This window comes from Podarcis vaucheri, assembly GCF_965113315.1.
Source record: "Podarcis vaucheri genome assembly, chromosome: 1".
NCBI lineage: Eukaryota > Metazoa > Chordata > Lepidosauria > Squamata > Lacertidae > Podarcis > Podarcis vaucheri.
In genome coordinates, this window is record NC_138759.1 from 32,815,670 (window position 1) to 32,843,256 (window position 27,587).

At 43.5% G+C, this 27,587-nt stretch overlaps 1 protein-coding gene across 1 annotated transcript in view; it reads left to right on the top strand.

The window, feature by feature from the left end:
- Positions 1-27,587, top strand: part of LTBP2 (latent transforming growth factor beta binding protein 2) — a 151,320-nt gene that overhangs the window by 101,691 nt on the left and 22,042 nt on the right. The window contains exons 10-19 of the mRNA XM_082231992.1: positions 6,647-6,769; positions 8,018-8,182; positions 10,062-10,292; positions 12,923-12,942; positions 16,272-16,311; positions 17,704-17,802; positions 20,328-20,453; positions 20,703-20,831; positions 21,876-21,995; positions 26,454-26,579. Coding sequence (XP_082088118.1) covers positions 6,647-6,769; positions 8,018-8,182; positions 10,062-10,292; positions 12,923-12,942; positions 16,272-16,311; positions 17,704-17,802; positions 20,328-20,453; positions 20,703-20,831; positions 21,876-21,995; positions 26,454-26,579 — 1,179 coding nt within the window. The remainder of the gene's footprint in view (positions 1-6,646; positions 6,770-8,017; positions 8,183-10,061; positions 10,293-12,922; positions 12,943-16,271; positions 16,312-17,703; positions 17,803-20,327; positions 20,454-20,702; positions 20,832-21,875; positions 21,996-26,453; positions 26,580-27,587) is intronic.

Genomic DNA, 27,587 nt, shown 5'->3' on the forward strand with positions numbered 1-27,587 from the left:
CACGGCACACTAGTGTGCCGCGGAACACCGGTTGGGAAACAGTGCCCTAACAGACGATCTCCGTAGGCAGCTGGACCGAGGCACGTCTGGGCTGCTAATTCTTCTTGATCTGTCAGCAGCCTTCGACATGATTGACCATGAACTATTGAATCACCACCTTGCAGACATGGGGATTCAGGGCACAGTCTTATAATGGCTGCACTCTTTCCTGTCAGGCTGGGGACAGAGAGTGGTGCAAGGGGAGGAGTTGTCGTTGCGGCACCCCTTTGTGTGTGGAGTGCCACAGGGCACAATTCTCTCCCCGATGCTCTTTAACATCTTTATGCACCCCCTTGCCCAGCTTGTTCGGAGTATCGGGCTGGGTTGTCATCAATATGCTGATGACACCCAACTTTATCTGTTGATGGACAGCCATCCTGATTCAGCCCCAGATACACTGACCAGATGTTTGGAAGCTGTGGCTGGATGGTTGCATGGGAGCCCGTTGAAGCTAAATCCTTCAAAGACAGGGTCCTCTGGTTGGATCAAGACAACATGGGGTTGGGGGGCAAACTCCCATCCCTTGCTGGGGCACAATTAGTGCCAGCACCTTCTGTCAGGAGTCTGGGTGTAACCCTCGACACCTCCCTTTCTATGGAGGCGCAGGTTACAGCTACAGCAAAGGCGGCATTTTTCCACCTCCGCCGTGTTAAGCAGTTAGTTCCTTACCTCTCTCGCCCTGAACTAGCCACTGTGATACATGTGATGGTCACCTCCAGGCTTGATTATTGTAATTTGCTCTATGCGGGGCTGCCCATGAAGCTGACCCAGAAACTCCAGCGGGTGCAGAATGCTGCGGCGAGACTGCTTACGGGGTCCTCACCACGGGACCACATCCATCTAGTGCTATACCAGCTGCACTGGCTCCTGGTGGAGTACAGGGTCAGGTTTAAGGTCCTGGTTCAAACCTTCAAAGCCCTATACAACCTGGGACCCTTGTACCTGCGGGACCGCCTCTCCTGGTATGCCCCACGGAGGACCTTACAGTCCACAAACAATAACATCTTGGAGGTCCCCGGCCTCAATGAGGTTAGAATGGCCTTGACCAGAGCCAGGGCCTTTTCGGCCCTGGCCCCAGCCTGGTGGAATGCTCTGCTGCAAGAGACCAGGGCCCTACAGGACTTTGCCATCTTTCCGCAGGGCCTGCAAGACGGAGCTGTTCCGCAGGGCCTTTGGTTGGGGCCCAGTCTGACCCCTCTCTTCTTACAGAACCCTGCATACAAGAGGCCACTTTAACTCTTCTCACCGGCTCATATAAATTGCTGAGTTTGGTGAGTACTTAAGGCTCCCAACCCCTATAGTTATAATTTGCGGGTTGCCATCTGATTTTATGTGATTTTAATCCGTTTTTAAGCTGTATTTTAGTCGATTGCTGAATTTTATGTTTTAATGTATTTATATTTTGATGTTAGCTGCCCATAGCCCGGTTCTGGCCGGGGAGGGCGGGGTATAAATAAAATTATTATTATTATTATTATTATTATTATTATTATTATTATTATTATTATTAATGGACAGGGAGATCTTAGCCTTCTTTAATCCAGCGCTCAAAAGCTACACTGCCTCCTCCATTCCCCTCTGCCCTGCATATAGCCTTCTATTTTTAGGAGCTCTTTGCTGTGTTTTACACTTGGTTCACCTTCTGGCAACTGTGGAGTGTGTGCCCGGCAGACCACATTTTGCCCAGAATCTGGCTCTGAAGGCCTTGCCTAGGCACTCGGAGCCATTTGGCTCAATGAGCACTGGAATGAGACCACACAGTATGCCTGGGATCCTCCCCAAGTGGGGGCGGGGGGCGGGAAGAGTAAACGAGATGCTTAAAGCTAATTTTTCAGGGTCTTTGGCTCTGCTTCTGTTGCCAAGCTGGAAAAGAGCCAACAAATGAATGGTTAACCAAGTTTTTCTTCTTCTTCTTCCATTCTTTTGCTAGCACAGCCATATAAAGCGGTCTTATACTAAATCAGGCCATTTGTCAATCTGGATCAGTTTTGTCTACACTGATTGACAAAGACTCTGTGGTTTTAGACAGGATTCTTTCCCAATCCTACCTGGAGATGCCAGAGATTGATCTTTGGCTTTTTAGCATGCATTGTTTTTGGTCGGCCATTGTGCTATTGTCTCATCCACCATGCACTAAGGAGAAAAAATGCCAGTTCCCTTCAGCAGTGGTAGAGTTCAAGACATAACACTATGTGCATATTATCATGCTGACAGGGCTTAATTTGAGCCATGTGTGTTGTGCGACAAGCACACAGAGTGCAATGTGATGGATTGTGTGTGTGAGGGGGGGAGGCTCAGTTAATTTCATTGTACATGTTGTACGTTGACAATAAAGGTATTATTATTATATTTTGTGCAAGGAGTGCCTCATTCTGGAAAATGGGAAGTAAAACAGAAAGATTAGAGTTCCTCTGAGCATGTGCCATGGATCTTTTCCTCACTACTGATAACCACACACACACACACACACACACACACACAGTATTAGCAGGCAAATTTCAAATGTTGGGCGATAAAAATGCTCACAGATGTGATAATCCTTAGGGAGAATGTGTGTCCTTTTACTGCTAAGGACATGGAATATTCAGCAAGAAGAATGGGGCGATAACTATTTCACAATCCACTGAATAAGATTTCATATACAGAAAACCCCTGTTTTAGGTGTGACCTATAATGTGTGTGACTGAACACATGCACATGGCACTGAACCCAGAAGTGATCCTGAAATGTCATAAAAGATATCACTAAAAGGGAAAAATGGGGGCGGAGTGGGGCAGAGCGGGGGTGGAACAAGGTGTTTCAATTGCACACGATTTCCCGTAAGCTTGCAGTGACCTGGAATGGAACGCCGGCGCAAATTGGGGGCTGCCTGTAATTGCCTTTGTTTTCAATGTAATTTTAAGTAGCACAGGTTTGAATGGCACAGACAGCACAGGTATCTATTCAACAAAGCATTCATCAGCCTTGGGTGGGATTCACTTAACAAATCCCATCAGTGGAAGCCCGATGCAAGGAATTCTGTTTGTGCAACATTGCTCCCCCCCAAAAAAAAAACAACTGGCCCTAGGGGTGGGAGAGATCACTGAGAACAGTGCATGGGGACAGGAGAGGGAGGACCATTGTGTTTGGCAAGCTGAAATGCTTGCTGTTATGGAACAATCACCTTAACACAACATCAAATTCTACCCATTGTTCTGTGGTTACAATCCTTTCCATCTTGCAACTTGCATTGTCTTGACCAGTAGAGGCCACTAATAACAACCTATTCTGTGTTTCTTGTTCCCTCTGGCAATCATGGAAAGAACTCTCTCCCCAAATCTTTGGAAACCTGGTTTTCTCAAAAACCTGACACAATTGAAAGGGCCTCTTCTTCCATTTGGTCTGTTGGGGGCATACCATGTACCTCAGCTGGGCTGTAAGCAAGTTCTTTGGGCCCCTTGTTGGTGACACTACTGAGTGATGGGGCCAGAAGAAGCTGTTACCTCTTCCCTCCTGGTGTGTTGTCGATCATAGTTCTTCACAGGCATCTGCCACTTCTGGGAGCTTTGCCATGATTAGCAAACACCGCTTGACCCTTTCCAGTCCCTGGGAGGTCAGAGGCCATAAAGCCCAATTGTGCTGCTGGCATGGCAAGTGGAAAGACCTTGCCAGAGGTCATGTGGTGGGTTGGTGCAGAGCAATTTAGCACATTCTGTTTCTCTGACAGCTCCTTGAGATCTGGAGCCCTCCCCACCAATCTGTGCTTCCAAATTCTCATGCAAATCTTCCCTATTATTACAGGAAGATGTTTATTTTACCTAATGCTGTAGTGTGACCATCTCGTCAATGGATCATGTGCAAATAGTGCCCCCACCTGCTCATGTAAAGGAATGATCACTCGTGACCCATTTGTGACATTTGCACACATGTGGCTTAGAGTGTTTTCATATGTCAAGCTTTGTGTTAATGTTTATCTGATGTTGATGCAGAAAAAGGAGGCCTAGGAGAAGCATCCGCAAGGAGATTAGCATTATGGCTAGGATGTGTTTCGCATTCACATTACAATCAAGATTCAAGCCAAAGCTGCTTTAGAGTTCCTTTTTAGCGATTCTTGTTTCAGCTGGAATTGTAGTGTGAAGGTATAATGTACATAGTCCAGAAAACTCATTATCATTGCAGATGCCTCTCCTCTTATTTTCTGTAGGATGAGACATTCACATAAATAGCTAAGAGCTCAAAAGTAATTTAAGCTTTGTGTGAAAATGCCTTTAAAGGTCCTGAGAAGGGCAAGAACATGATATGGCATATGGTTTTAAAACTATAATTGTTAAGGTTATTTGTGTATGCTACTACTGCGGCCCGTGTTTCGTTAGCCTAAAAATGGAAAACAAGTGAGGTCCCAACTAAAGAAGAATGGCAACTTAAGTTGACAGAATATGCACAACTCGCAGACTTAGAACAAGAAGAACATACGCTTAAAGAAGATTGGGAAATGTATGGGAAATAATTGGGTACAGTTGAAACACTGGCAGCATTAAGATAAATTCAGCAGTGTAAACAAGTTTTGATGGATGCAATAATGGAATACTGAACAGTATAGTTTTTGTAAAACATGCAGGGATTTATGATATGTAAAATGAATCATGGAAAGAGAAGAAGGGAATATTTTAAATTGTAAAACAGAATATCTATATCTATACCATCTATATATCTATATCTATATCTATCTATATCTATCCATCCTAAAATTATAAAGTTGCCCTAAATTGGAAATCCATACCACATCTTGTGTGACTGATTACTTTGGGACAAAGAGAATTAAGAGTGTTCTGAGCCCTACAGAACAAGACATAACCTCAAACTGGGCTAGGTAGAGCTAATGGCCTGATTCTGTTTATCAGGAGTGGGGAACCTCAGGCCTGGGTTCTCTGTCCAGTCCTTGGGACTCTCCTCAGACCCTGCCCCCTCTCTCCAAGCCACCTCCTTCACCGCACTGGTCCAACTTCATGCCTCCTCAAATGCTCTGAACTGTGATCATGCCTCTTCCTTCCTTGAACACAACGTTCATTTTTAAAAGAAAAAATAAACAAGATAAAAGGCAGGCTAAAGGAACAAAGAAGGCAGTTCCATCTACAATTCCATCTATAATACCTAAACCACAGGAGGAGAGAGGGCTCTTCTGCTCATGTTCCATTCACTTGTTTCCCACAGGGTTCTGGTTTGCCACTGTGCTGGGCTAGATGGGTCAATGGCCTAATCCAAGCACCCCCAAACTCAGCCCTCCATCTGTTTTGGGACTACAACTCCCATCATCCCTAGCTAACAGGACCAGTGGTCAGGGAGGAGGGCCGAGTTTGGGGATGCCTGGCCTAATCTATCAGAATAAAAAAATTCCTTCCAGTAGCACCTTAAAGACCAACTAAGTTAGTTCTTGGTATGAGCTTTCGTGTGCATGCACACTTCTTCAGATACCAAGTGTGCATGCACACTTCTTCAGATACCAAGTGTGCATGCACACTTCTTCAAATGCACACTTCTTCAGATATCAAGTGTGCATGCACACGAAAGCTCATACCAAGAACTAACTTAGTTGGTCTTTAAGGTGCTACTGGAAGGAATTTTTTTATTTTGACTATGGCAGACCAACACGGCTACCTATCTGTAACTAATCTATCAGGTTCTTCTTACGTTCTTTTGTCCTTAAGGTCTTAACATGGTGCCAAAAAGATTGCATTGCACCATTGGACAGCACCAGAGGGCATTCCAAAGTTGGGCCAATTCCACAGAAAAAAGCTGCCTTCTTTTTGACGACATAATGTACCTTTGTTGAAGAGGGTACTTGATGAAGGGCCTCTACAGAGGACACAGGCAGGCTGGTAGGAGAAGAGTTGTTCCCTCAGATAAATGCTCCAGGCCATTTAGCACTTGAGAACACCAGCACCTTAAATTGGATTCTGAATAGGCAGTCAATGTAGTAATATGAGCAACCCTGACTGCACCAGGCAAAATTCTGGCAGCCAGATTCTTCAGCAACTGAAGCTTCTAGGTTGTCTTTTAAGGACAACCCCATGTAACACATCACAATATCCCAGCTGAGAGACTACCAGAGTGGGAATCGCAGTGGCAAGCCTATTTCTGTCTAGGAATCACCAACTGAAGCTGGTAAACGACATTTGGCTTCAAGTGAAAATGCTAGAACAAGGAGGTGCCCCAAATGACTTGGCTGCTCTTTCAGGGAGAGTGTAACCCCACCCAGAACTAACTGAACCCCAGGTTCCAGGGCACAAGAACTCCTTCATCTCAGTGCCTCCATCTTGTCAGGATTTAGCTTCACGTTACTGGCCCTCCTCTAGCCCATTACTGAATCCGGCTCTTCATAGTGCTGAATAGGTCTCACAAAGTCACCTGCCTCCCAACCTTTCCTTAACAGCTCTACCTTTTTATATCTGTTTTTACATGTGGCCTTCACCTGTGAGGCCCCCCACCCATTCTCTTTTGCTTGGTGATCCCATCCTCTCTGCTCTGTCACATCAGGACTTGTTCCCTTTGCAGATCCTCCTTGCAGTGCCATTTGCGGGCAGCACCAGAATAGGTTGGCTAATCTTGTTCTCTCTGTTCACCTTTATAGATATCAATGAATGTCTAATATTTGGCATATGCAAAGATGCAGAATGTGTGAACACTCGCGGCAGCTTCCTCTGCACTTGTAAGCCTGGAACCATGCTGGACCCATCCCGCAGTCACTGTATTTGTAAGTGTCCCCAGATAGACCATAACAACTCCCCCCCCCCTTATTCGTCTTTTCCCCATTAGCACAATAACTGTATGGGTTGGATCATAAGGAGTTTGAAGGAGTGGGCAATAGCCATCAATCCTGGCCAGTTACACCATGTACCAGAGATGATTACTCTAGAACAGGCACCCCCAAATTCAGCCCTCCAGATGCTTTGGGATTACAACTCCCATCATTCCTAGCTAACAGGACCAGTGATCAGGGATGATGGGAATTGTAGTCCCAAAACATCTGGAGGGCCGAGTTTGGGGATCCCTGCTCTAGAACAAGAGGAAGATCCTTCCCCTTTAGCTTCTGCCCATAATGATGATGTCATGATTATGAACCAAAAGAGACTTGCCAACTGTCCCGCTTTGGGCAAAAGACCCCCTAATTTTTAAAGCTGCTCTGCTTCTCCCTTTTAAAGTAAATTTCCCGGTTTTGCCTTTGTCCTGATCCCTTTTGCCTTCGTTATAGTTTCCTATGACATGTTATAGTCGATTCAGGAAAATTTCCCCAAAGCTGACTCAAATTTGCTAAATCTAAGCACAAAACCAACACTTCTCTGCTCCTCTCATTAAGAATTTAATTTGAAATCTTAACTGAAATCTGAAGTCTTGCACAGTCTTGTTGCAAAACCTTTGGCATGAGTTACCTAACTCTATGATTTGGCAAAGATTCTTAACTGTTTGCTAGCTTCTTCATTAGCAAACTAAGCAAGATGTGGTCCATAGATTCAAATCTCAAAGTAGAATACTGTTTTAATCAACTCTTCATCTTAAAGCATGATGAAATTAAGCATCTGAAATACTTCTTGACATTGAATTCAATGCATTTCAATGTGTATTAAAACAGCTCCACTGTTTTTCTTGCCTTCACTTTCACTATTGGTGAAAGAGTGGACAAATGGGTCCAGTTGGAGATCAACAAGAGGAGCCTAACAGTATGATCCCTATACATGTTTACTCAAAAGTAAAACCACTGTGTTCAGCTGGGCTTCCAGTAACTGTCATAGGATAATTCCCTTTTACTGGGGAATAAATCCCATTGCAGAAGTGCCTGGCGTGCTCTGGTCCATGGGGTCACGAAGAGTCGGACACGACTAAACGACTAAACAACAACAAAATCCCATTGCACAGTAGGATTTACTACTGAGTAAACATTCACAGGATTGCACTGAAAATCTTCGCTTTTCAAAAGCTGACTAATCAACCATTTGTGTTTCAGCGGATAAAGCAGTTTCCACAGAGCAGGGGCTGTGCTATCGCTCAACTGTCGGGGGAGCCTGTGCCCTGCCACTCAATCAGCACATCACCAAGCAGATCTGCTGCTGTAGTCGTGTTGGCAAAGGGTGGGGAAGAAATTGTGAGATGTGTCCATTACCAGGATCTGGTAAAAACTCTGCTTGTTCTTTTGGACCTTTCCCCCTGCCCTTTCACTTTCTGCAAATTTTAAACCGGTGGCTACTTAGAGTCTTCCGGCTCTTTATCAGACCAGCATTACCATTTGCAGTACCATTTGCCTGAAATGGGATTATAAAGCCTTTAACTTAGAGCCATGTGATGAGGGCTTCTCCAGTGATATATTCCTTTTGATCTGATGTTGTTACTTGCCTCAATTTGGCAAAATCCATGATATCTGCAGATGTTTGCGTACTTTGAAATTATATCCCTGTAGTATCTTAGTTAACCGATGGACAACAGAAGTGGATTTTGCAAGCCCTTATGGTGACTAAGGGACTTATACCTCCCTGTCTATTGCACAATCTGATGACCTCCCTGCCCTGACTGCATTCAAACATATTTCATATAGGCATTAGTGTCACATGGATACATACTTGAACATCTAGAAGGCTTATATTAACTTACATGTTTTAAGTAAGATTTGTGTACTGATGGTCACTGCATCCACAATGTAAGCTGATGGTGGTCTACTGTTATTATAATGATTTATTTGTATATTATTATTGTTTTGTTTTTTCCTCTCTCCTTTAATTTTAATTGTTCTTTCCTTCTTAAATTTGTAAATAAAAAATAAGAAAGAATAAAAGAAAGAAACCAGATTAGTCTAGTGGCACTTGTTGACTATTTGTCATGAGGCAGTGTGAACGTATAGCATTACATAGAAAATGAATCACTGAGCACCCAAAAGACCATAAGCAGAGCATGACAAACTGAGAGGAATAGAGAATGGCCTCTCAGCCCTCATATAACACTGCCTTACAATAAGACTTTGCCCCTTCCTGCACCTCCTTGTAGATACTCTGTCAGGGGTTACCAATGTGGTGCCTGCCGTATGTTGTTGGACTCCAGTTCCCATCAGCCCTAGCCAGCATGACAAATAGTTTGGGATTATGGGAGTTGTAGTCCAGCAACAACTGAGTTCCTGCCTTCATCTAGTCCCCTGCCCTTTGTGGCGCTGCCTGAAGCAGGCTGATTCACTCTGGATGCTTCCTGTTTTTTATGTGGTTCCAAGCAGCAACCATGTAAACAAAAAGGAAAAAATGTATCTGAAAGATGCTGGGAAGGATGGATATTTATTATTAAATTAGCTAATTTAATAATAAACATTAATCCTCTCCAACTTCTTTAACGTACAGGGTTTCTTTTTTGTTTACATCACTCTGCTGTGAAGCAGGGCAGGGCCTGTGTTGCCAAATGAACTTTGTGGATGGCCCTATCAGATGTGCCCAAAACCTACAGTGATGAATTAAAAGGGGGTTTGGGGCTTGCAGAACTTTATGTCTGTTTGTTTGACCTTCAACTCTTATGCAGCCTTAACAAGCAGTAGATCCCTTGGCCCTTTTGTTACACAGCTGCCTCTCTTTGACACACACACACACACACACACACACACACACACACACAGTGAGTTTCCATGTGGTTATATTTTATTGTCAACTCTGAGAGAAAGGGCAGCCAGCTCCCAGTATCGGTTAACAGTAGTTTGCATTTACTAATAACACACCCAGCCCTGCAAACATCTTTCTTTTTGCTGGCAACTTTCAGCCTTCAGTTCTGGTTCCAAGTGGGTGTAGTCTAAACATGTTTCACCCATGTCAGAGAACTGTGTTTCGATTGTGGCAGATAGCTTAAATAGACTAAAGAAGAGGAAACATGGCCCAGCATGTCTGAACGGGATAGCAGAAAAACAACAGTATCCTTACCAATGGATTAGATTGCGAGAGATGTCTTTGTGCTCTCGGCTATTACTTTTGTAGCTTTTCCTTTTCTCTGTGTCATCAGATTGTATCTCTCTCCTTTCTTTGCAGAAGCCTTTAAGGAGATTTGCCCTGCAGGGCACGGCTACACTTACTCCAGCTCTGACATTCGAATGTCCATGAGAAAAGCAGAAGCAGATGAGCTCCCGCTCAGCTCAGAGGAGCAGAGCAAAAACAGTGGCCGGCTTCCCAGCTGGGCAGTAAGGCAGCAACAGCTGCAGGAGGTCTTGCGTGGTGATGTCCTCGACACGCTCCCGGGGGCTGACACCTCTGCAGGAAAGGGTAAAGTAATATTCGTGTGAATCCAACTGGTTTGAGTGAATTCCAGGCAGTTCACAAATTTCCAGTGTTGGAATGGTTTCAAGAGTCTTCTAAACTTGCACACGAAAGCACAGCAGGATTGCGTTATCTCAAACTAGTTCATCAGGCCTCCTTCCATGATGAAGCTTCAGTAATACTAGCATGAAAACAATGAAGCTTCAGTAATACTAGCATGAAAACAATTACGGTGGAACCAGATAACAAAACAGTAACATTTAATAAAATGAACAAGAACAAAACAAATAGCACAGCAACAAAAAATAAGTGGTAGGACAGCTGAAATAAATTCACATCTGGCAACCAATGTGTTCCTTTGGTTTCAGATAGTACATGAGTAGAAAGGTAAAGGTAAAGGTACCCCTGACTGTTAAATCCAGTCACGGATAACTATAGGGTTGCACGCTCATCTTGCTCTATAGGCTGAGGGAGCCGACATTTGTCCACAGACAGCTTCCAGGTCATGTGGCCAGCATGACTAAGCCACTTCTGGCGAACCAGAGCAGTGCACGGAAACACCGTTTACCTTCCCACCCGAGCGGTACCTATTTATCTACTTGCACTTTATGTACTTTTGAACTGCTAGGTGGGCAGGGACTGGGACCGAACAACGGGTGCTCACCCAGTCACGGGGATTCGAACTGCCGACCTTCCGATCGGCAAGCCCTAGGCTCTGTGGTTTAGACCACAGAACCACCCGGGTCCCTTTAGGGTACCTGGGTAGACGAGTCTAAAAAGCCTGGGGCACAAATTTTCATGGCGCTCTAGCGCAAACTGATGTATATTTTGCTGTAGGAGGCTTAGTTTGGTCAGAGGTGAGTATACACTTCCAGACTTAACACTAAATACATCACTTCTGGTAAATGAGCCACCATAGTTGTTAGAGGGCCGTGAAAATTTGTGTCACAGGCTTTCGAGACTCGTCTACCCATGTATTTATCTGAAACCAAAGGGGAGCATTGGTTGCCAGATGTGAAATATATTGGCATTATTTTCAGCTCTCCTACCCCACTAAAACTCCTTTAAATGGCTTAGATCGTGAAGACAAGCGCCCTTCACACACTACTCAGGTTGTGAATGGGGCAGCCATGCTACACTGCTGGTCCCACCCCAAACACCCACACATTGCACTGTGGCATGTGGCAGCACTGCCCCTTTTGGTATGTGGACATCATAGCTGTTGACTTTTCCCTTTTCTTGTGAGGAATCCTAATCAGAATAAGGGAATTTCCCTTATAAAAGGGAACTTTGACAGCTATGGTGGACATGCATAGAACATAAAAAGGGCATACTTTTGCCCACTTACAAAAAGATGACGGAGAGGCAAACAAATTAACCATCCTGAGGGGAGGGTAATCCAAGGTTTGGGGACCACTACAGAAAAGGCTCTGGTTTTGGCAGAACAGGAGTTGCCAACGTGGCACCCTTCAGATGTTTCAGGCTGCCAATGCCCATCTTGCCTGACCATTTTCCTTGCCTTGTTGATTGTTTTTGAAACTCGGGAAGGTTCGCGTCACACTCTTCATGCGTATAGGATGGGTGTGTAGGGTGTAGTCCCAAGCATATCCAAGCACCTTGCACCTGGCTAATGGTCTCAGAAATGAATGCTGCCATCATGGATATGCTAATAAAAATACTTACTTTTAATATAGCATATCTAAGTGCTCAATCACTTCACCTGCATTATCCTATTAATTTTTAAAATGCTGTTTTCAGCATTACAGAACTCCCTACCAATCGGGTTCTATCATCTAGTTTCATTAGACACCTTCTATTGTATGCTGTGGAGTGGAGGACAGAAGTGCCTGGCGTGCTCTGGTCCATGGGGTCACGAAGAGTCGGACACGACTAAACGACTAAACAACAACAACATTGTATGCTGAAGATGTACCTTTCTATCCTGGCCTCTTGATAATTAAGGCATTTTTGTGGGCTCCACCTCTTCTTTGTTTTGTTTAATCTAGACCAGGCATCCCCAAACTCGGCCCTCCAGATATTTTGGGACTACAACTCCCATCATCTCTAGCTAACAGGACCAGTGGTCAGGGGTGATGGGAATTGTCCCAAAACATCTGGAGGGCTGAGTTTGGGGATGCCTGGTCTAGATTAAACAAAACAAAGAAGAGGTGGAGCCCACAAAAATGCCTTAATTATTATCTGGAATTGGTTTGTTTTTTTAACCATGTACATTAACTGTTCTATAATTGTATGATTATACTGGTCCAAGCTGCTCTAGACCTTAAAAGTGAAGGTTGGGTAAGAAATCTTATAAATAAATACGCACATGGGAACCACATCTGTGCCGCCTTGGTTTCCAGGACAGAAGAAAGGCAGGATATAAGGGTAAGAAAACAAATAAATAGCATTGCTGGGAAGTGGGGAGGGCTGGAGCTAAGGAAAGAGAGGCTTTCCTGGATCCACCAAGCAAGTCCAAGTCTTGAGCAATGGCATTACCGAGTGAGAACCTCAGTGATAAAGTGTAAAGCAGCATTTGTGCAAAACCAAACAAGGGAATTTGAATTCCAAAGTGAATTCTGACTGCACTTACAAATTTACTTAATTAATGTACTCAATTCTCTTATGTCATTTTACAGGGGATTCTGAAGAAGATCAGGTGAGTAAAATTTCTGCTGCTAGCAACTTATGCTCACGTTAGAGGCTTAAAATGCAGTGAAGTCATTTTTCCTTGCTGTCTTTCAAACCGCATTTGCACAGTGTTGTTCATGTCAGAGAGGGGGTAGGAATACCTTTACCTGATGTACATGACTTTTTGGGTTTCCCCATTCCCCTCTTGTTCATGATGCTGTCATCTGCACATGTGCAATGACTGTCTGAAATATTCACATTACTCCGCATCCAGTTTTCTAGTTGGATTGAAGCTGGTTTTGAGGTGTTTGTGCCTAAACAGCAGTGTTTGTCAGGAAACTACAGGATCCATATGAATTGTGGCTAATGCCATGTGAGTATGGCTTCAGAAATAGCAGTGGGAGTGTACGGAATACAGAGTAAGCGCTAATGTGAGCATACCCTTAATGTTTGGGATATGCATAGCAAATGTGTAGTTTAAAAACTGAATGAATGAAGAACAAACCATTTTCAGTAAATACTTCCTGAAGTTTTAATAAAAAGTGATATGGAAGATCCACCTTAGGGTTCAAAGATAACCTTGTAAATTCATCCTTGTAAAGTCCTCATTTAAAAATAAATAAATAAAGACTTGAAATATGTTTTTTAGAAGTGATATACCAGGTCCTAAGGTGTAGAACAGAGAACAATCAAGCCCTACTTTTAGTGGGCCATTTGAAAGACAGGAAGAAGCAAAGTGTATAATGGATATCTTAGCAGCTGCTAAAATTGCTTTAGGGACATATTGGGGAAAGGAAAGAATGCTTCTCAAAAATCAGCCACATTGCACAGTGAAATTAACTTAATTTTGGAGCAGCCCTAACTGTAGGTTGAAGAGGGGTAGGAAGGAAGGAAAATGAAAGAAGGATTCAGAAACATCTGGCATATTGCATGGGGAAATTAACTTCACCATTCAGCAATCGTTTCTGCTGGTTAAAGGGTGTTGGGATGGAGCAAAGGTACCTCTTCAGAGCTGGAGAAGAGTTTTTCTGGTGGAGGGACATACCCTTTACAGAGACCTCCACTGCCCTGGCAGATACCTCCACAGGCACATATCTCTGTGGAGGGCAGTTTGGATGATGGACCCTGAAACAAGCATTCCAGGAGCAGGGCATGGACAGGATGGCAGCAGTTTCAACCCGCTATATCCAAGTCCCCGTCATTCATTAGAAAGAGACACCAGAACCAGTGCCCCCCACCTCAGCCTGGAACAGCCCCCCCTTTCTCCACTGGAAACCATGTGGATTTAAATCACGTGGGGGGAAGGACAATATATCCGCTGCACACAAACATGCACACATACACACCTAACACCTTAACCAGCAAAAGGTGGCATAGCTTTAGAAGTGGCAGTTGATTCACCAGTTTCCCATCCCACTTAAGACTGTACCGTAACAAGTCAAAATATAGACTTATAATTCTTTAATAGCTGTAGGATGGAATTTGTGCTCTGTCAGAATTGAATTACCTTAATATCCAAGATAAGTCTCAGAGTATCTCTTTTCAATAGTATAAGCGCTCCATCGTTTCTTTTGTGTTTTATTGATACAATGGAGAAAGATGTGCAACAAAAGCCTGATTATTTAATGTCTTTATGTTGTTGTTAAGATCACCTATCACCAAAAGTGTAATTACTGTTGTTAATTTGGAAGACTCCGTCAGCAGCAGATTTAGAGAAGTGTTAACTCTGTTGTAGGCAGAGCAACAGAAGTTCAGGTGTTGGCAGGCGAAGGAGTTTGATTGCCTAGTTTTTAAAACACCTTATGCAATTCCGTGTCTTAATGTATCCAAGACACTTTCGCACTACTGACAACAAGCATCCCAGAGACCTCCCCAAAGGTTATCGAGAACCAGGGAAAGTCACATTCCATGTTATCCTTATCTCTCTGTCTTTGACAGAGGCTTCCTCTCTAACACAAAAAACAACCAAAATGGAAAAAAGCACCACAGCAGCTGTATGGGACAACCAAATTTTATTATTTATTAAATCTTAAACCCCCAGCACCCTTTATTGCAGATGCAATTTGGGACAAATGCTTTAAAGGCAAGTGGTCTTTGCAATGAAAGAAGGCTATTGGATCTGCTCACCTTCTCAGAAAACGTCCATCGGTCCTGATTTTGAAGATGGTTGACCTTTGTCAGAAACATAAGGTGCCTCCAGACTGTCAGTATTTTGTGGGAGGGATTCAAGTGTATGCCAAAACTTTGCTCAATTAAAGTGGATTAAAGGGCTCTGTTGACCTAGCACAGTGTTTCCCAAACTTGGGTCTCCAGCTGTTTTTGGATTACAGCTCCCATTATCTCTAGCTGGCAGGACCAGTGGTCAGGGATGATGGGGACTGTAGTCTGAAAACAGCTGGAGACCCAAGTTTGGAAAACACTGACCTAGCACAACAAGTGCATTTTAAAAAAAACAACCAACCACCTACAGACTTCTTGCAGTTAGAAAAGCAATGGGGAAATACGCTGAAAAGTGCAGAATGAACAAATGATTAACAAGAAGACATGTAAACACTCGGCAAGCAAATCTGGATGAACGCAGGGTGAATGCTCATTGATAAATAACCACCCCGTAAACAAATCAGAATGAATGTTCAATTAAGAGCAGGAATAGTCTATCCACCATATAAGCTTTGTGCACTCGAATCAGGATAAATGCTAAACAAACAGGTTTTCTGGAGGAAGTTTTCTGGCCATCAGTGCTAAGGCGAGTGAATCCAGCTGTTTTATTTGCAAAGACCACACCCCTTGAGAGAAGATTTCTGTTGAAACACATTGAGAATAAAGCTTATTGTCTTCCTGTACAGCTGTTGGTTTTTCCCACTGATTTTTTTTTTTTTTGCAGCTGTTTGATCTCATGTTGCTGCTACTTTCTTTCCAGTGTCTATTTTGGCACCTGCTGAAAATGGATAATCAGTGCGCATATCTGGCTGCAAGATGCTGAAGAATATAGAATGAGATTAAGAGGCCCATTTCAAGCATCTAGTTCCTGATCATGCACCTCAGCCCTATCTGTGGTTTGGAGGATGTGGAACTTGATACCTGAATTAAACTAGTGTGTCAAAGAACCTGGAGTGAGATGATTGTAGATGAATTTGAGCAAATTTAGGTACCTGGGGTGTGATTGCACTTCACTAAGGATAATATTTTCATCTTAATAAACTGTGGGGATTGTAAATCGGCAATAACACCTTTCTCTATTGATACAATACGCTGAAGAGGGAATAGGTAAAGAAGAAAGCTCCTATATTGGGGAAATTATTTCTTCCTGGTTAGGTGAATCCAGCCAATCATTGCATTTGTATTTTTTGTTCACAGGATGCAGAGGATGTTATTGAAGAAACTGATATTAGCCCAGGTAAATTGCAAAGTAACTTGCTGAATCCAGTAACTAAGAATGGGGCCAAAAAATAAAAAATGGATGAAAGATCTCAGTCTGTGCTGATAATTTTGGTGCCTGGGAAAAGGAAAATGATTTCTTTTTTCAATGGGCTCTTCTAAATACGGTCTATAGTTTATTGCGTGGTTATTTCTGGGCAGAAGAACTGGACAGACACTGAGTCTGCTGCGTGGGAGGAGTCTGGGAAATATTGTATCTTTCACAAGATGCTCTGCGAAATGTATTTGTGTTTTAGCTGTAGCTTTACAGGCTGCTGCGTAGGGTATTTGATTTTTTTAAAGTTTTGTTTGATTTACAGTACAATCCTCTGTATGTTTACTCACAAGTCTGACTGAGTTTAGTGAAACTTGCTCCCACGTTAAACATGCATAGGGCGGCACTATTAGAAAAATTAATAATCAGCATGGGAAGCAATTCTCAGGTAGTAATATACAAAAATGCATAGGGATCACTAAAAAGAATAATATATAAATATTAATTAAAAGGACACGGCTAATACAAAACTCAATACACATTATGAGGTTTAAGGATGCTGTATATCTGTCAAGTTTCATGGATTATTATATTGCCTCTTTTAACAATTTTATTTTTACTGTTGTGTTGTAAAAGCTTTTGACCTCCCCCAACTCCTTCCCTGCTGTTCCATCTGCAAGGTTTATACATTTCATGTACATTCACAAGTAAGCTGCACTGAATTCATTGCATAGGATTGCATTGTCCAGTGGATTCCTGCTCATTATCTAACATTACTGCAATGCATTGTGTATGGGGCTGCCTCTGAAGATGGTTTGGAGACTTCAGCTGGTGCCAAATTCAGCAGCCAGGTTGCTCACAGAGGCAAGACGGTTTGAGCATATTACACTCATTCTGCCCCGACTGCACTGGCTGCCAAATAGCTTCCAGGTCCAATTCAAAGTGCTGGTTTTGACCTATAAAACATTAAACAACTCAGGATCGCAGTACCTACCTCAAGAATTGCCTCTTCTCATATGAACTGACTCAGTTCCTGCAACATGAGAAGGGGCCTTTTCTGTGGTGGCTCCCCATTTGTGAAATGCTCTCCCCGGGGAGGCTCACCTGCTGCCTTCATTACGTATCTTTAGGCGCCAGACAAAAATGTGTCCCTATAACCGTGGCTTAGTAGCATTCTGTGTCCTTTTAAATGTGTTTGTGGGAGGGGGATTATTGGTTTGTTTTTGTTTTATTATGTATTTTGTATTCTCATTTTGTATTTTTATGTTGTGAAACTGCCCTGTGATCTTCGGATGAAAGGCGACATACAAATTTAATAAACAAATAATGATAAAATTGGGTCATAGTTGGTTTCACTTCTCTTTATATCTTTTGCAGTGGATGCAGTAAAGATTTCTCCCCATTTCCCTGCCCAGCCACTTCCAGGATCTATAGGGGAGAATGCTGCTCCAGCAGAGGTAGCAACACTATTTACAGGTAAGTCAGCAGTGCCCTAGTATTTATTATTATTATTATTATTATTATTAATTATTATTATTATTATTTTATTACATTTCTATACTTCCCTTCATAACAAGAATCATGGGAACTGTAATTTGTTAAGGGTTCTGGGAATTGTAGCTCTGTGAGGGGTAAACTACAGTTCCCATGATTCTTTTGGGTGGAGTTGTGCTTTGAAAAAGCCAAACTAAGCCTGCTGATGCACAGACCAAAATTTGTGGCTACTTTGTTCTTCCCTCATTGCCACCGCTGCTGCTTCCAGACTATTGAGAGCTAAGCTATGGTTTGGCTTAACATTACATGCAAACTTGGTCTTGTGTTTTGTCTTAACTCCAAACAAGCCACAACTCATGGCTGAGGTTTGTTTTTGGCCAACCGCTCAGGGTTTGTCTGGGCAAGGGAAGCAGAGAGCAGATGAAGCATTTCATATAGTTCACACAAGAGACCAGGCTGCAGGAGAAAGATATGATTTACTGATTTTAAAAGGAAATGTAGCAATCTCTTTGCTTTATTTTCAAACATGGTAGTTCTTTTAATTTTTGCATCTCTTGACTTTTTAAAAATTCCAATGAAAACTTACATTGGCCTGAATTTTAAAACTGTATGTGCATTAATCTTCTTTCCTGCTTCTGCTTTCTGTACTGTATTAATAACACTTATAAAAGATGCATTCCAGCCTAATAATAGCTTTTGAGTATTACTTGTGAAAATAGCCTCCTCGCATAGCTTTTTCTATCCCATTCTGGGTCTTTCCCCCTTAAATCCCTGTAGATTTTCAAATAACTGTTATACTTAGCATATGATGCTTTTTCAGTGTTCAAAGCACTATGCAGACCTTATCTCAGCAATGTGTACAACAACCCTGTATTATTATTCCTCATACTGTAAAATGAAAGACTTGGGTCTCATCCGCACCTGTCCCACCACTCTCCCTTGGGAAAACCTGCTCTTTACCGCTGAATTGGAGCAAACATCAATCAGGTTTTCTGCGGATGGATGTTTGCTCTGATTCGGCAGTAAAGAGCAGGTTTTCCCTGGGAAAGTGGTAAGGCAAACAGAGAACTGCTGAGACCCATGCCTGGAAAGCATGGGACAAACAGAAAACCTCTTGAACCCGAGAAAAGGCTAGCCCAGAACCACCTAGTGGCACAGATGATATTTGAACTAGGTGCTTCCTGGTTCACAGCTCAGCCTTTTAGCTTTTATGCTACTTCAAAAAGAGGTTTCGCACTATCTAGCTTCACTTGGAAAGAACAGCTGGGCCACGCTTCATATAGTGTGTGTTTTAGTATTTGAAAGACACAGTGAATTTCCCTTTGATCCTCATGACATAGGTGACTAGGCTCCCAATTTGGCCCAGACAAGCATAGTCTTGCCAGATACTTATTTCCAGGCTGCACACAGTCTGTAGGGAAAGTGTCTAGAAACCAAACAGCATCAAATAGACTCTTCCTAGCAAAAACAGAAGTAAAACCAGAGTCCCTTTTATATAATAAAAGAGCACTTATGGACAATGGCATGGCAAAGATCAGAAGAGTTAGGACCTCTGCTGTTGAATAGGCAGGGCAGGAAAATGTGCAAAATGTCTCTTGTCCTTTACAGAGCTGAGTCATGGGGGTTTTCTGGTGGAGTGGGAAGTTCTGTGACCTCAAGAGACAATATGTTTACTGCTTAGATAATGGCAGCTGTGTTGTTTCAGCATTGTCTAATGTCTGGTAGTTCTACCAATGTCCTTACACTTTGTGTTAAACTTTCTTGGAAAGAACCTCTCTCACAGTCTGGCTCTCAATAGCCTTTTTGTCTGAGTGGGTTTGTTTTCAAGCTGGTTGGATGATGAGATAGTTTTAAGGGCTCATCCCAACTTCCTTTTGTGTCACATTTCTAGGTACAGGTCTGGGCTTTAAAGCTCTGTGTCTGAATGTTGTTGGGGTTTTTTGTCCCAGCGTTTCCCCCAGGAAAACCTGTGTTTTTTCACTGGATGGGAGAAATAGCAATTGGGTTTCTGTGCATTGCTATTTGCTTCAATTCAGCAGTAAATGATGCTTTTTTGTGGGGAAAGCTCTGGGGCAACCCCCCCCCCCAACTCTTGAAAACACAGACCTGTGCCTGGAAAAGCGTGTTCCAAAAGGAAGTCTGGATGAGCCCCAAGACTGTTTAGAGGTGTGGCTGTTATTCAGCTCTTGCTGAGTTCCACTGTCCTGATGAGCTTGACAATGAATTGATGCAATCCAAAGTGGAAACTACTGGAAGCAGAATTTTGTACACTGATCGTTCAGCCCATACCATGCTATCCCCTTTTGGCACTATTTAAACCAATGGCTATTGCCACATCTTGTGGCAGTCAATTATGTAAATCAATAAGAACTTAGGAAGAGGTCTTCAGAATCACCTTGACAGCTTACAAGCCTTCCCAGGGCCTTGGACAATTCATGTGCTTTAAAAACCGATAAATCACTGTGTTCACTGCTTGTCTCCTGACAATACTCTTTCTTCATTCTCAGAAATGAGTGCCTGCTCCTCTTCACCCAACATCTGTGGTCCAGGCAGCTGTGTGAACTTGCCAGGAGGATATGCCTGTTTGTGTTACCCTGGCTACCGACAGCATCCAAGTCACTCCTATTGCATTGGTATTTCATTGACACCTGGTTTTGTTTCTATGGGAGAATTGTATATTTGGGGCAGCGAGGTACCATCCAAAGGACCACTTGAAAGTTCAGAGAATGCAGTTGGGAAGTGCCAGAGCATAGGATGATGAGGAAACTTCATGCGTGGTCTTTAGATTCCAGTCTACAGTTTTACAGCCCTTGGGCTACCTCTAGGAAGGGCAGAGGTGCATAGTAATGCCAGCTGACTTTGATTATCTCCTCTTGTTTCAGATGTTGACGAGTGTGAGAGAAATCCATGCAATGGGAAGGGCCACTGCCTCAACAATGAGGGCTCCTATTCTTGTCTCTGTTTCTCTGGGTACACCCTTTTCACCTCACAGAACACACAAACATGTCAGGGTGAGTTATGTTTTTGTGGCACCCACCAGTAGAAGATAAAGCAAGTTGCCTGACCGAATTTCTCTGCATCTATTTGCAGATTAGAGGCAGAGGAGTGTGCTTTTGATCTGTCTTGTAACTGGAACTTTTCCTTCTCTGCCTCCTCGGAGTGGAACAGCTCTGCTCTCTTCTCTGTGTCCAAGAAAACTTCCTCTGGCAACTTTTCCTACATCTTTCATTAGTGCTTACATATGGGAACAGAAACTGGACTGAGTGGTCTGAAAGTTGTCATCCTCCTTGTTCTTTTATGGCTTTGTCATTACACTAGATCACTTTCAGTTTTCTTAGGGGTAGGACAGTGAATAGAGTGGTACCTCGGGTTAAGTACTTAATTCGTTCTGGAGGTCTGTTCTTAACCTGAAACTGTTCTTAACCTAAAGCACCACTTTAGCTAATGGGGCCTCCTGCTGCTGCTGCGCCGCCGGAGCACGATTTCTGTTCTCATCCTGAAGCAAAGTTCTTAACCTGAAGCACTATTTCTGGGTTAGCAGAGTCCGTAACCTGAAGCGTATGTAACCTGAAGCATATGTAACCTGAGGTACCACTGTAATGCATCAGCAAGGTGGTGATAAACAAATGGAAGAGCAACAGTAAGGACTCACCCACACTTTTGCTTGTCCCTTGCCTAGAAAGTGTGGGTCCGAGTGGTTTCTAGGCATGGGCTCAAGTGGTTTCCCTCTTGCCCCACTCCCTTCCCAGGTAAAGCCTGCTCTTTAGTGCTAAATCTGAGCAAATGCCCATCCGATTCTGCAGCTTTCACCAGGGGGAAGCAGCAGGACGAGAGGAAGTGTGGAAAGCCCTAATATGGGCATACAAAAATGCTGTGTTTGCATTTGCTATAATGCTGAATCCTGCACTGCGGAGGGGTGCAAATTAATTAATAGGCTTGGGTGGTAATGTATAGGTAATGGAGGTGATGCTATCTCGCTGCTTGGCCCACAACTATGCCAGAGCTCTTTGGATCCAGTCCTTTTGTTGAAGGGACATATCACTCTGTGTTAACAGATCTAAATGAGTGTGACCAGCCAGATGTTTGCCGTGGAGGGCAGTGTGTCAACACACCTGGCTCTTATCTCTGTGAGTGCAAAATAGGCTACACCATGAGTCACAGGGGACAGTGTGAAGGTGAGTGTGCAAAAAACCTATTTTTTTGGTAACTTGACTATTCCGAAGCTACTTGTATATTTGCATGCAAAAAAATTATCTCCTTGAATATCCACTTGGGCTTTACTTTCACTTCTTACTAACATAGCACATCTGCACCCTCAGCAAATGCTTATTTAGAAGGATGCTTCATCTCATTTGCTACACTCATTGAGATTAGATTTAGCGTGGAGTTATTACCTCTCCTGGCTACAAGGGGGCAGCAAACACAAACAAAAGCAGCAGAATATAGTATGTGCTGGACAGAGGCTGCCCTCTGCTGGGGAAAAGGAGGAAACCCGCATGCTTTCCCCTTTGCTGCTTCTCCTCTCCTTTTGCAACATGGCTTGAAATATAGCCAGGTTGGTATAAGAGTGAAATGCATATACAGGGAGGTATCCATAATTCCCTTTTAAGAAACAGTTTAAGAATATTAAAATGTGGTTGTCGGGTTTCTTTGTAGGCAGGGAATGAAGCCTCCTGGTTTGGGGGTTTAGAAATATTTGGGGGTTTAAAAGATTTCAATATTTTATTGAAATAAAGCTTATCTACAGCGAACCTGATTGCTGCTTGTTCTGGTTCAGTGGCAAACGACAGGTTCTCCTGGGGAAAGCAGTGGGACAAACACACACACACACACTTGTACACAAAACTGGAAAGACCTGTGCCACAAAAGGAAATCTGGATGAGCCCTTATTCATAGTTATTCATATATGTTACATTGTTGTCATCCTTACCATTATCTTACAAGACAGACAAATATTGTTATTTTCACTGGCCATTTTGCCTGTTCAGATCAAGGGGCTGAGGATGAGAAGCGGAGGATTAAGAACATAGTCTCGCCGGGTGTATGGCAGCTTCCCATGAGTTCATCTAGCTCAGTATTGCCTGTTCTGCAACCTGGTCCTTTTATCTGATGATATCAGGGATTGAATTGCATGCACATCATGTGTTTTGCTGCTGAATTCTGGTCCTTTCCCTGCTATTCTTAAAGGCACTGTGTGAGTTCGACAGTAGGCCACAGTTTCAAACCAAGGGCTTCCTGATTTGTAGCTAAGGGGTTTGTGTGTGTGTGTGTGTGTGTGTGTGTGTGTGTGTGTTAGCCAATTTAGTTTCCTCAATCCAGCGAGACTAAGTTGATTTTTTTTTTTTTTACTTTCAGACAGGTTATTTTTAATTCAAAATTATAACAAGACATATTTTCCAAAAACATATAATCCTTGTTCCCCCCCATTTTTCCTCCCTCCCCCCACCCACACAAAACCCACCCCCCCACCCCCACCCCCCGACTTCCCTCAGTTCCAGTCTTTGGTTTCTCTAAGAATGCTGTTTTCTGCATGTTACAAAGTTGTATAGATCCTCAAACTATTTAGCTGATTATTATCAATAAAAAGTTTGTGAAAGCTTATTCAAAACCTGCCAAGGAGTCCAGTTCGCTTTGTTGCGTCTTCAGATACTTTGCAAAGGGTTCCCATTCATCCTTAAAGTCACAGTTATCCTTGTCCCGTAGCTTATATGTCAGTTTTGCAGGTTCTGCATAGTCCGTCAATTTTCCTTGCCATGATTCTTTAGTTGGGGTGTCTTCAGTCTTCCATCCATGTGCTAACAGAACTCTCGCGGCTGTTGTCACATACATGAAGATGTTTTTCAAGTTTTTTTTGCAGGTCTTTCCCTACAATGACTAAGTTGAAAATTCTACTTCCCTCCTCTTGCATCAGCGTGTGTTCCGTTTCCTCCAGATCCCCTCAAAGCTCTCCTTTCTCTGCAGGTTTCAGCAAGTGCTGAAACTGTGCTGCAGATGGCGCTATTTGTAGGTTCAGGAACTGGTTCCTGAGGGAGCACTCTTAAGACCAGAGGTGTTTAACTGCCTCTGTGTGGTACAGCAATTTCAGCAAAGCTCAATGCCTATTTACATCACTCGGGGTCTCACAATATCTTCTTTTGTCAAAATTTGTTGTGAAGATGAAGTGAAAGTGGCTGCGGAGGCCTGGGCGGAACAGATTGAACTCCATTTGTCTTTTCTGGAATCTGAACAAATATGGATCCCTTTGCAGACATTGATAAGTGTGCTAATCCCAGCTCCTTTCCTAACATGCCGGGACGCTGCCGATGTCCTGCACCAGTGAATAGCTAATGCTTATAGATCCTTATTGTTTTGTTTTTGTCTAGGCATAAATTCAGTATGTAATTAGTTTATTTTGTTGTACATCTCCTCATTTTAGCACTGATGCAGGGCAGACTGTGATGGTTTTTTAAAAAAATAAAATACCGTAATAAATAGTGTGTTGGTAAAAGCCCTAAATGCAATCCCCTCACTCAGCTCCTGACTTCTCTTGATTTATGATAGACATTCCTTGTTGAGGTATATGGATGGCCCACACCAGCCCTGTGATTAAAGCACAGTCAGGAACTAATACGGCCAGGGGTGAGTCCCACTCTCTGCCATCTCTTATTTTTTTGCTTAAACCCCCCCCCCCCATCAGCATGGGTTTGGTTGCTTAGCATCATGCAGATATGCAGCTTGTATATGTATTCTTGTTGTTTAGTCATTTTGTCGTGTCCGACTCTTCGTGACCCCATGGACCAGACCACGCCAGGCACTCCTGTCTTCCACTGCCTCCCGCAGTTTGGTCAAACTCATGCTGGCAGCTTCGAGAACACTGTCCAACCATCTCGTCCTCTGTCGTCCCCTTCTCCTTGTGCCCTCCATCTTTCCCAACATCAGGGTCTTTTCCAGGGAGTCTTCTCTTCTCATGAGGTGGCCAAAGTACTGGAGTCTCAGCTTCAAGATCTGTCTTTTCAGTGAGCACTCAGGGCTGATTTCCTTCAGAATGGAGAGGTTTGTTCTTCTTGCAGTCCATGGGACTCTCAAGAGTCTCTTCCAGCACCATAATTCAAAAGCATCAATTCTTCGGCGATCAGCCTTCTTTATGGTCCAGCTCTCACTTCCATACATTACTACAGTGGTGCCCCGCAAGACGAATGCCTCGCAAGACGGCATTTCGCAAAACGAATTTCCTATGGGCTTGCTTCGCAAGACGACAATGTATTGCGAGTTCCTGCGGGGTTTTTTTCCTCCCCCCTTTTCTAAGCCGCTAAGCCGCTTATCAGCTGATCCGATCAGCAGATAAGAGGCTAAAAGCCGCTAATAGCACTAATAGCGCTTATCCGCTAATCCGTCAATGGGCTTGCTTCGCAAGACGAAAAAACCGCTAGACGGAAAGAATCACAGAACGGATTCTTTTTGTCTTGCGAGGCACCACTGTACTGGGAAAACCATAGCTTTAACCATACGGACCTTTGTCGGCAAGGTGATGTCTCTGCTATATGCATTCTAGACCTGTACAGATTGTCTATATATATTACCTGTATATTACTTTGGGTCTGTGAATAGGTCCACTCTGGGACTTGCTGCCTGGCTTTTGGCTTTGGCTGATTAACTTTCTACGTCTTTTCAAATGTGTTTGCAGGGATTATTGCTTTGTTGTCGCACTTGTTTCTGTATTGTATTTTGTCTTCTCGTTTTGTATTTTCATGTTGCGAACGGCCCTGTGATCTTCGGATGAAGGGCGGTATACAAATTTAATGAATAATAATAAGTAAAAAAACAAATTTGGTAACAATAATAACAATAGACTGCAAATCAAGAAGCATCTAGGGCATGGTAGGCTGGACAATTGCCAGATGACTGAACGGGAGGTGAAGCAGAACCGGGACTACAATGCAGCTGTGAAGGACTTTAAAAAGTGCGAAGGGGGCAAGGATTGTAATAGCAAGGCAGGAGAACAGGTGTCTGGGTCCAGGGAAGCAAGAGCCAATAAGATTCAAGAAGAAAACTTGGCTTAAGCAAGAACAACAGCCTTACTGAGCAGAAAAGGGACACGTGTCTGATCTGAAAATAATAGGAGGAAAGCTTGCAGAAAAACTGACTGCCTACTTGCTTGCTGGTAGCTGTAATGCTTCTGCATAGATAGAACCATGAGCTTTCTATGACATCCTGCAGCTCAGTCAATGGCTAGCAGGTTGCTGAAGATGTGTCACATGCAGAATTCTAGCTGCTTCTGCCCTCTGCCCTTGCAATCCTGTTATCTCCTCATTGCATCGGGTGTCAGATTCTGCACTGAGTTTTCCACATGCTTCTGGAGGCCTTCCTATGGTTCCTAATTTTGATTGCTGGCCTTATGTATCAAGCTGGCTCTAAGTGCTCCCAGAGGTTTTTCCATATTGTGTGCTACGGTGTGCAGTGGAAAAATGCTGCCAATGTAGCAAGCTCTTGACTCTCGCAGGCTTCTGTGACCACCTTACTTTGCGTGCAATCATTTCGACGCCTTTCCGTGCGTGGAGTTCTTTGTCTTCTCTGACTATTGATCTATAAGGCTCAGTGTCCATTGCTCATAGATCAAAACTTTGTTCCCTGTCTCTATAATTTGTTTGTTCTAGATATCGATGAGTGTGCAACCCACGACGCCTGCCCTAGAGGACTCTGTCTCAACTCCGAGGGTTCCTTCTCCTGTGTGGCTTGTGGCATTGGCTATATTGCGTCAAGGGATGGAAGAACGTGCGAAGGTATATTCTGTAGCCAGGTGTGGTGAGCAGGGAAGCTGCCTCTTCATGGTAAAGGTAAAGTGACCCCTGACCGTTAGGTCCGGTCGTGGACAACACTGGGGTTGCGGTGCTCATCTTGCTTTACTGGCCAAGGGAGCCGACGTTTGTCAGTAGACAGTTTTTCCGGGTCATGTTGCCAGCATGACTAAGCTGCTTCTGGCGAACCAGAGCAGTGCACAGAAATGCCATTTACCTTCCCGCCGGAGCGGTATCTATTTATCTACTTGCACTTTGATGTGTTTTCGAACTGCTAGGTTGGCAGGAGCAGGGACTGAGCAACGGGAGCTCACCCCATCGCGGGGATTTGAACTGCCGACCTTCTGATTGGCAAGTCCTAGGCTCTGTGGTTTAACCACATTGGCCTGAAACATGTAGCCACAACCTTATTCTGGCCATAGGTCAGGGATAGTCAGGGATGATGGGAGTTGTACTCTAGCAACAATGAGGACCACTGTTTTCGTTTCCCAGGCTTAGCTGATAACTATTGGCAATCTGCTTCATTGAAGAAAGTGGATTGTTTAGTCAGGGCTTCATATTCTGCACATACATCATATCAGCCATGCTAGCTAAACCTCTTAACCACTGACATGTGAGGTGCATATATTTAGGAACACCACGCTATTTTATTTTAAATTGTTTGTCAAATTGTTTAAATTATTTTGAATTGTTGTAACCTGCACTGGGAGCTCAGGGTGAAGGGTAGGTAATAAATTAAAACAACAACAGCAACAACAACAGCAACTTCCCTGTACAGAGACAGTGTCTCTTAATACCTGTTGCTAGCGATAAATAACTGGGGTTTTTCATCACCTTCATATTCTAGGGAGATTTCAGCGGCAACTGGTTGACTCCTGTTAGACTCCTGGACTTTGGTCCAATTTAACAAGGTTTTTCTATCTTATATGTTTATTTATTCTGCCCACTTCCTCCACTTCCTCATCAAGTCTGTCCTTCTAGATTGGCTCTAAA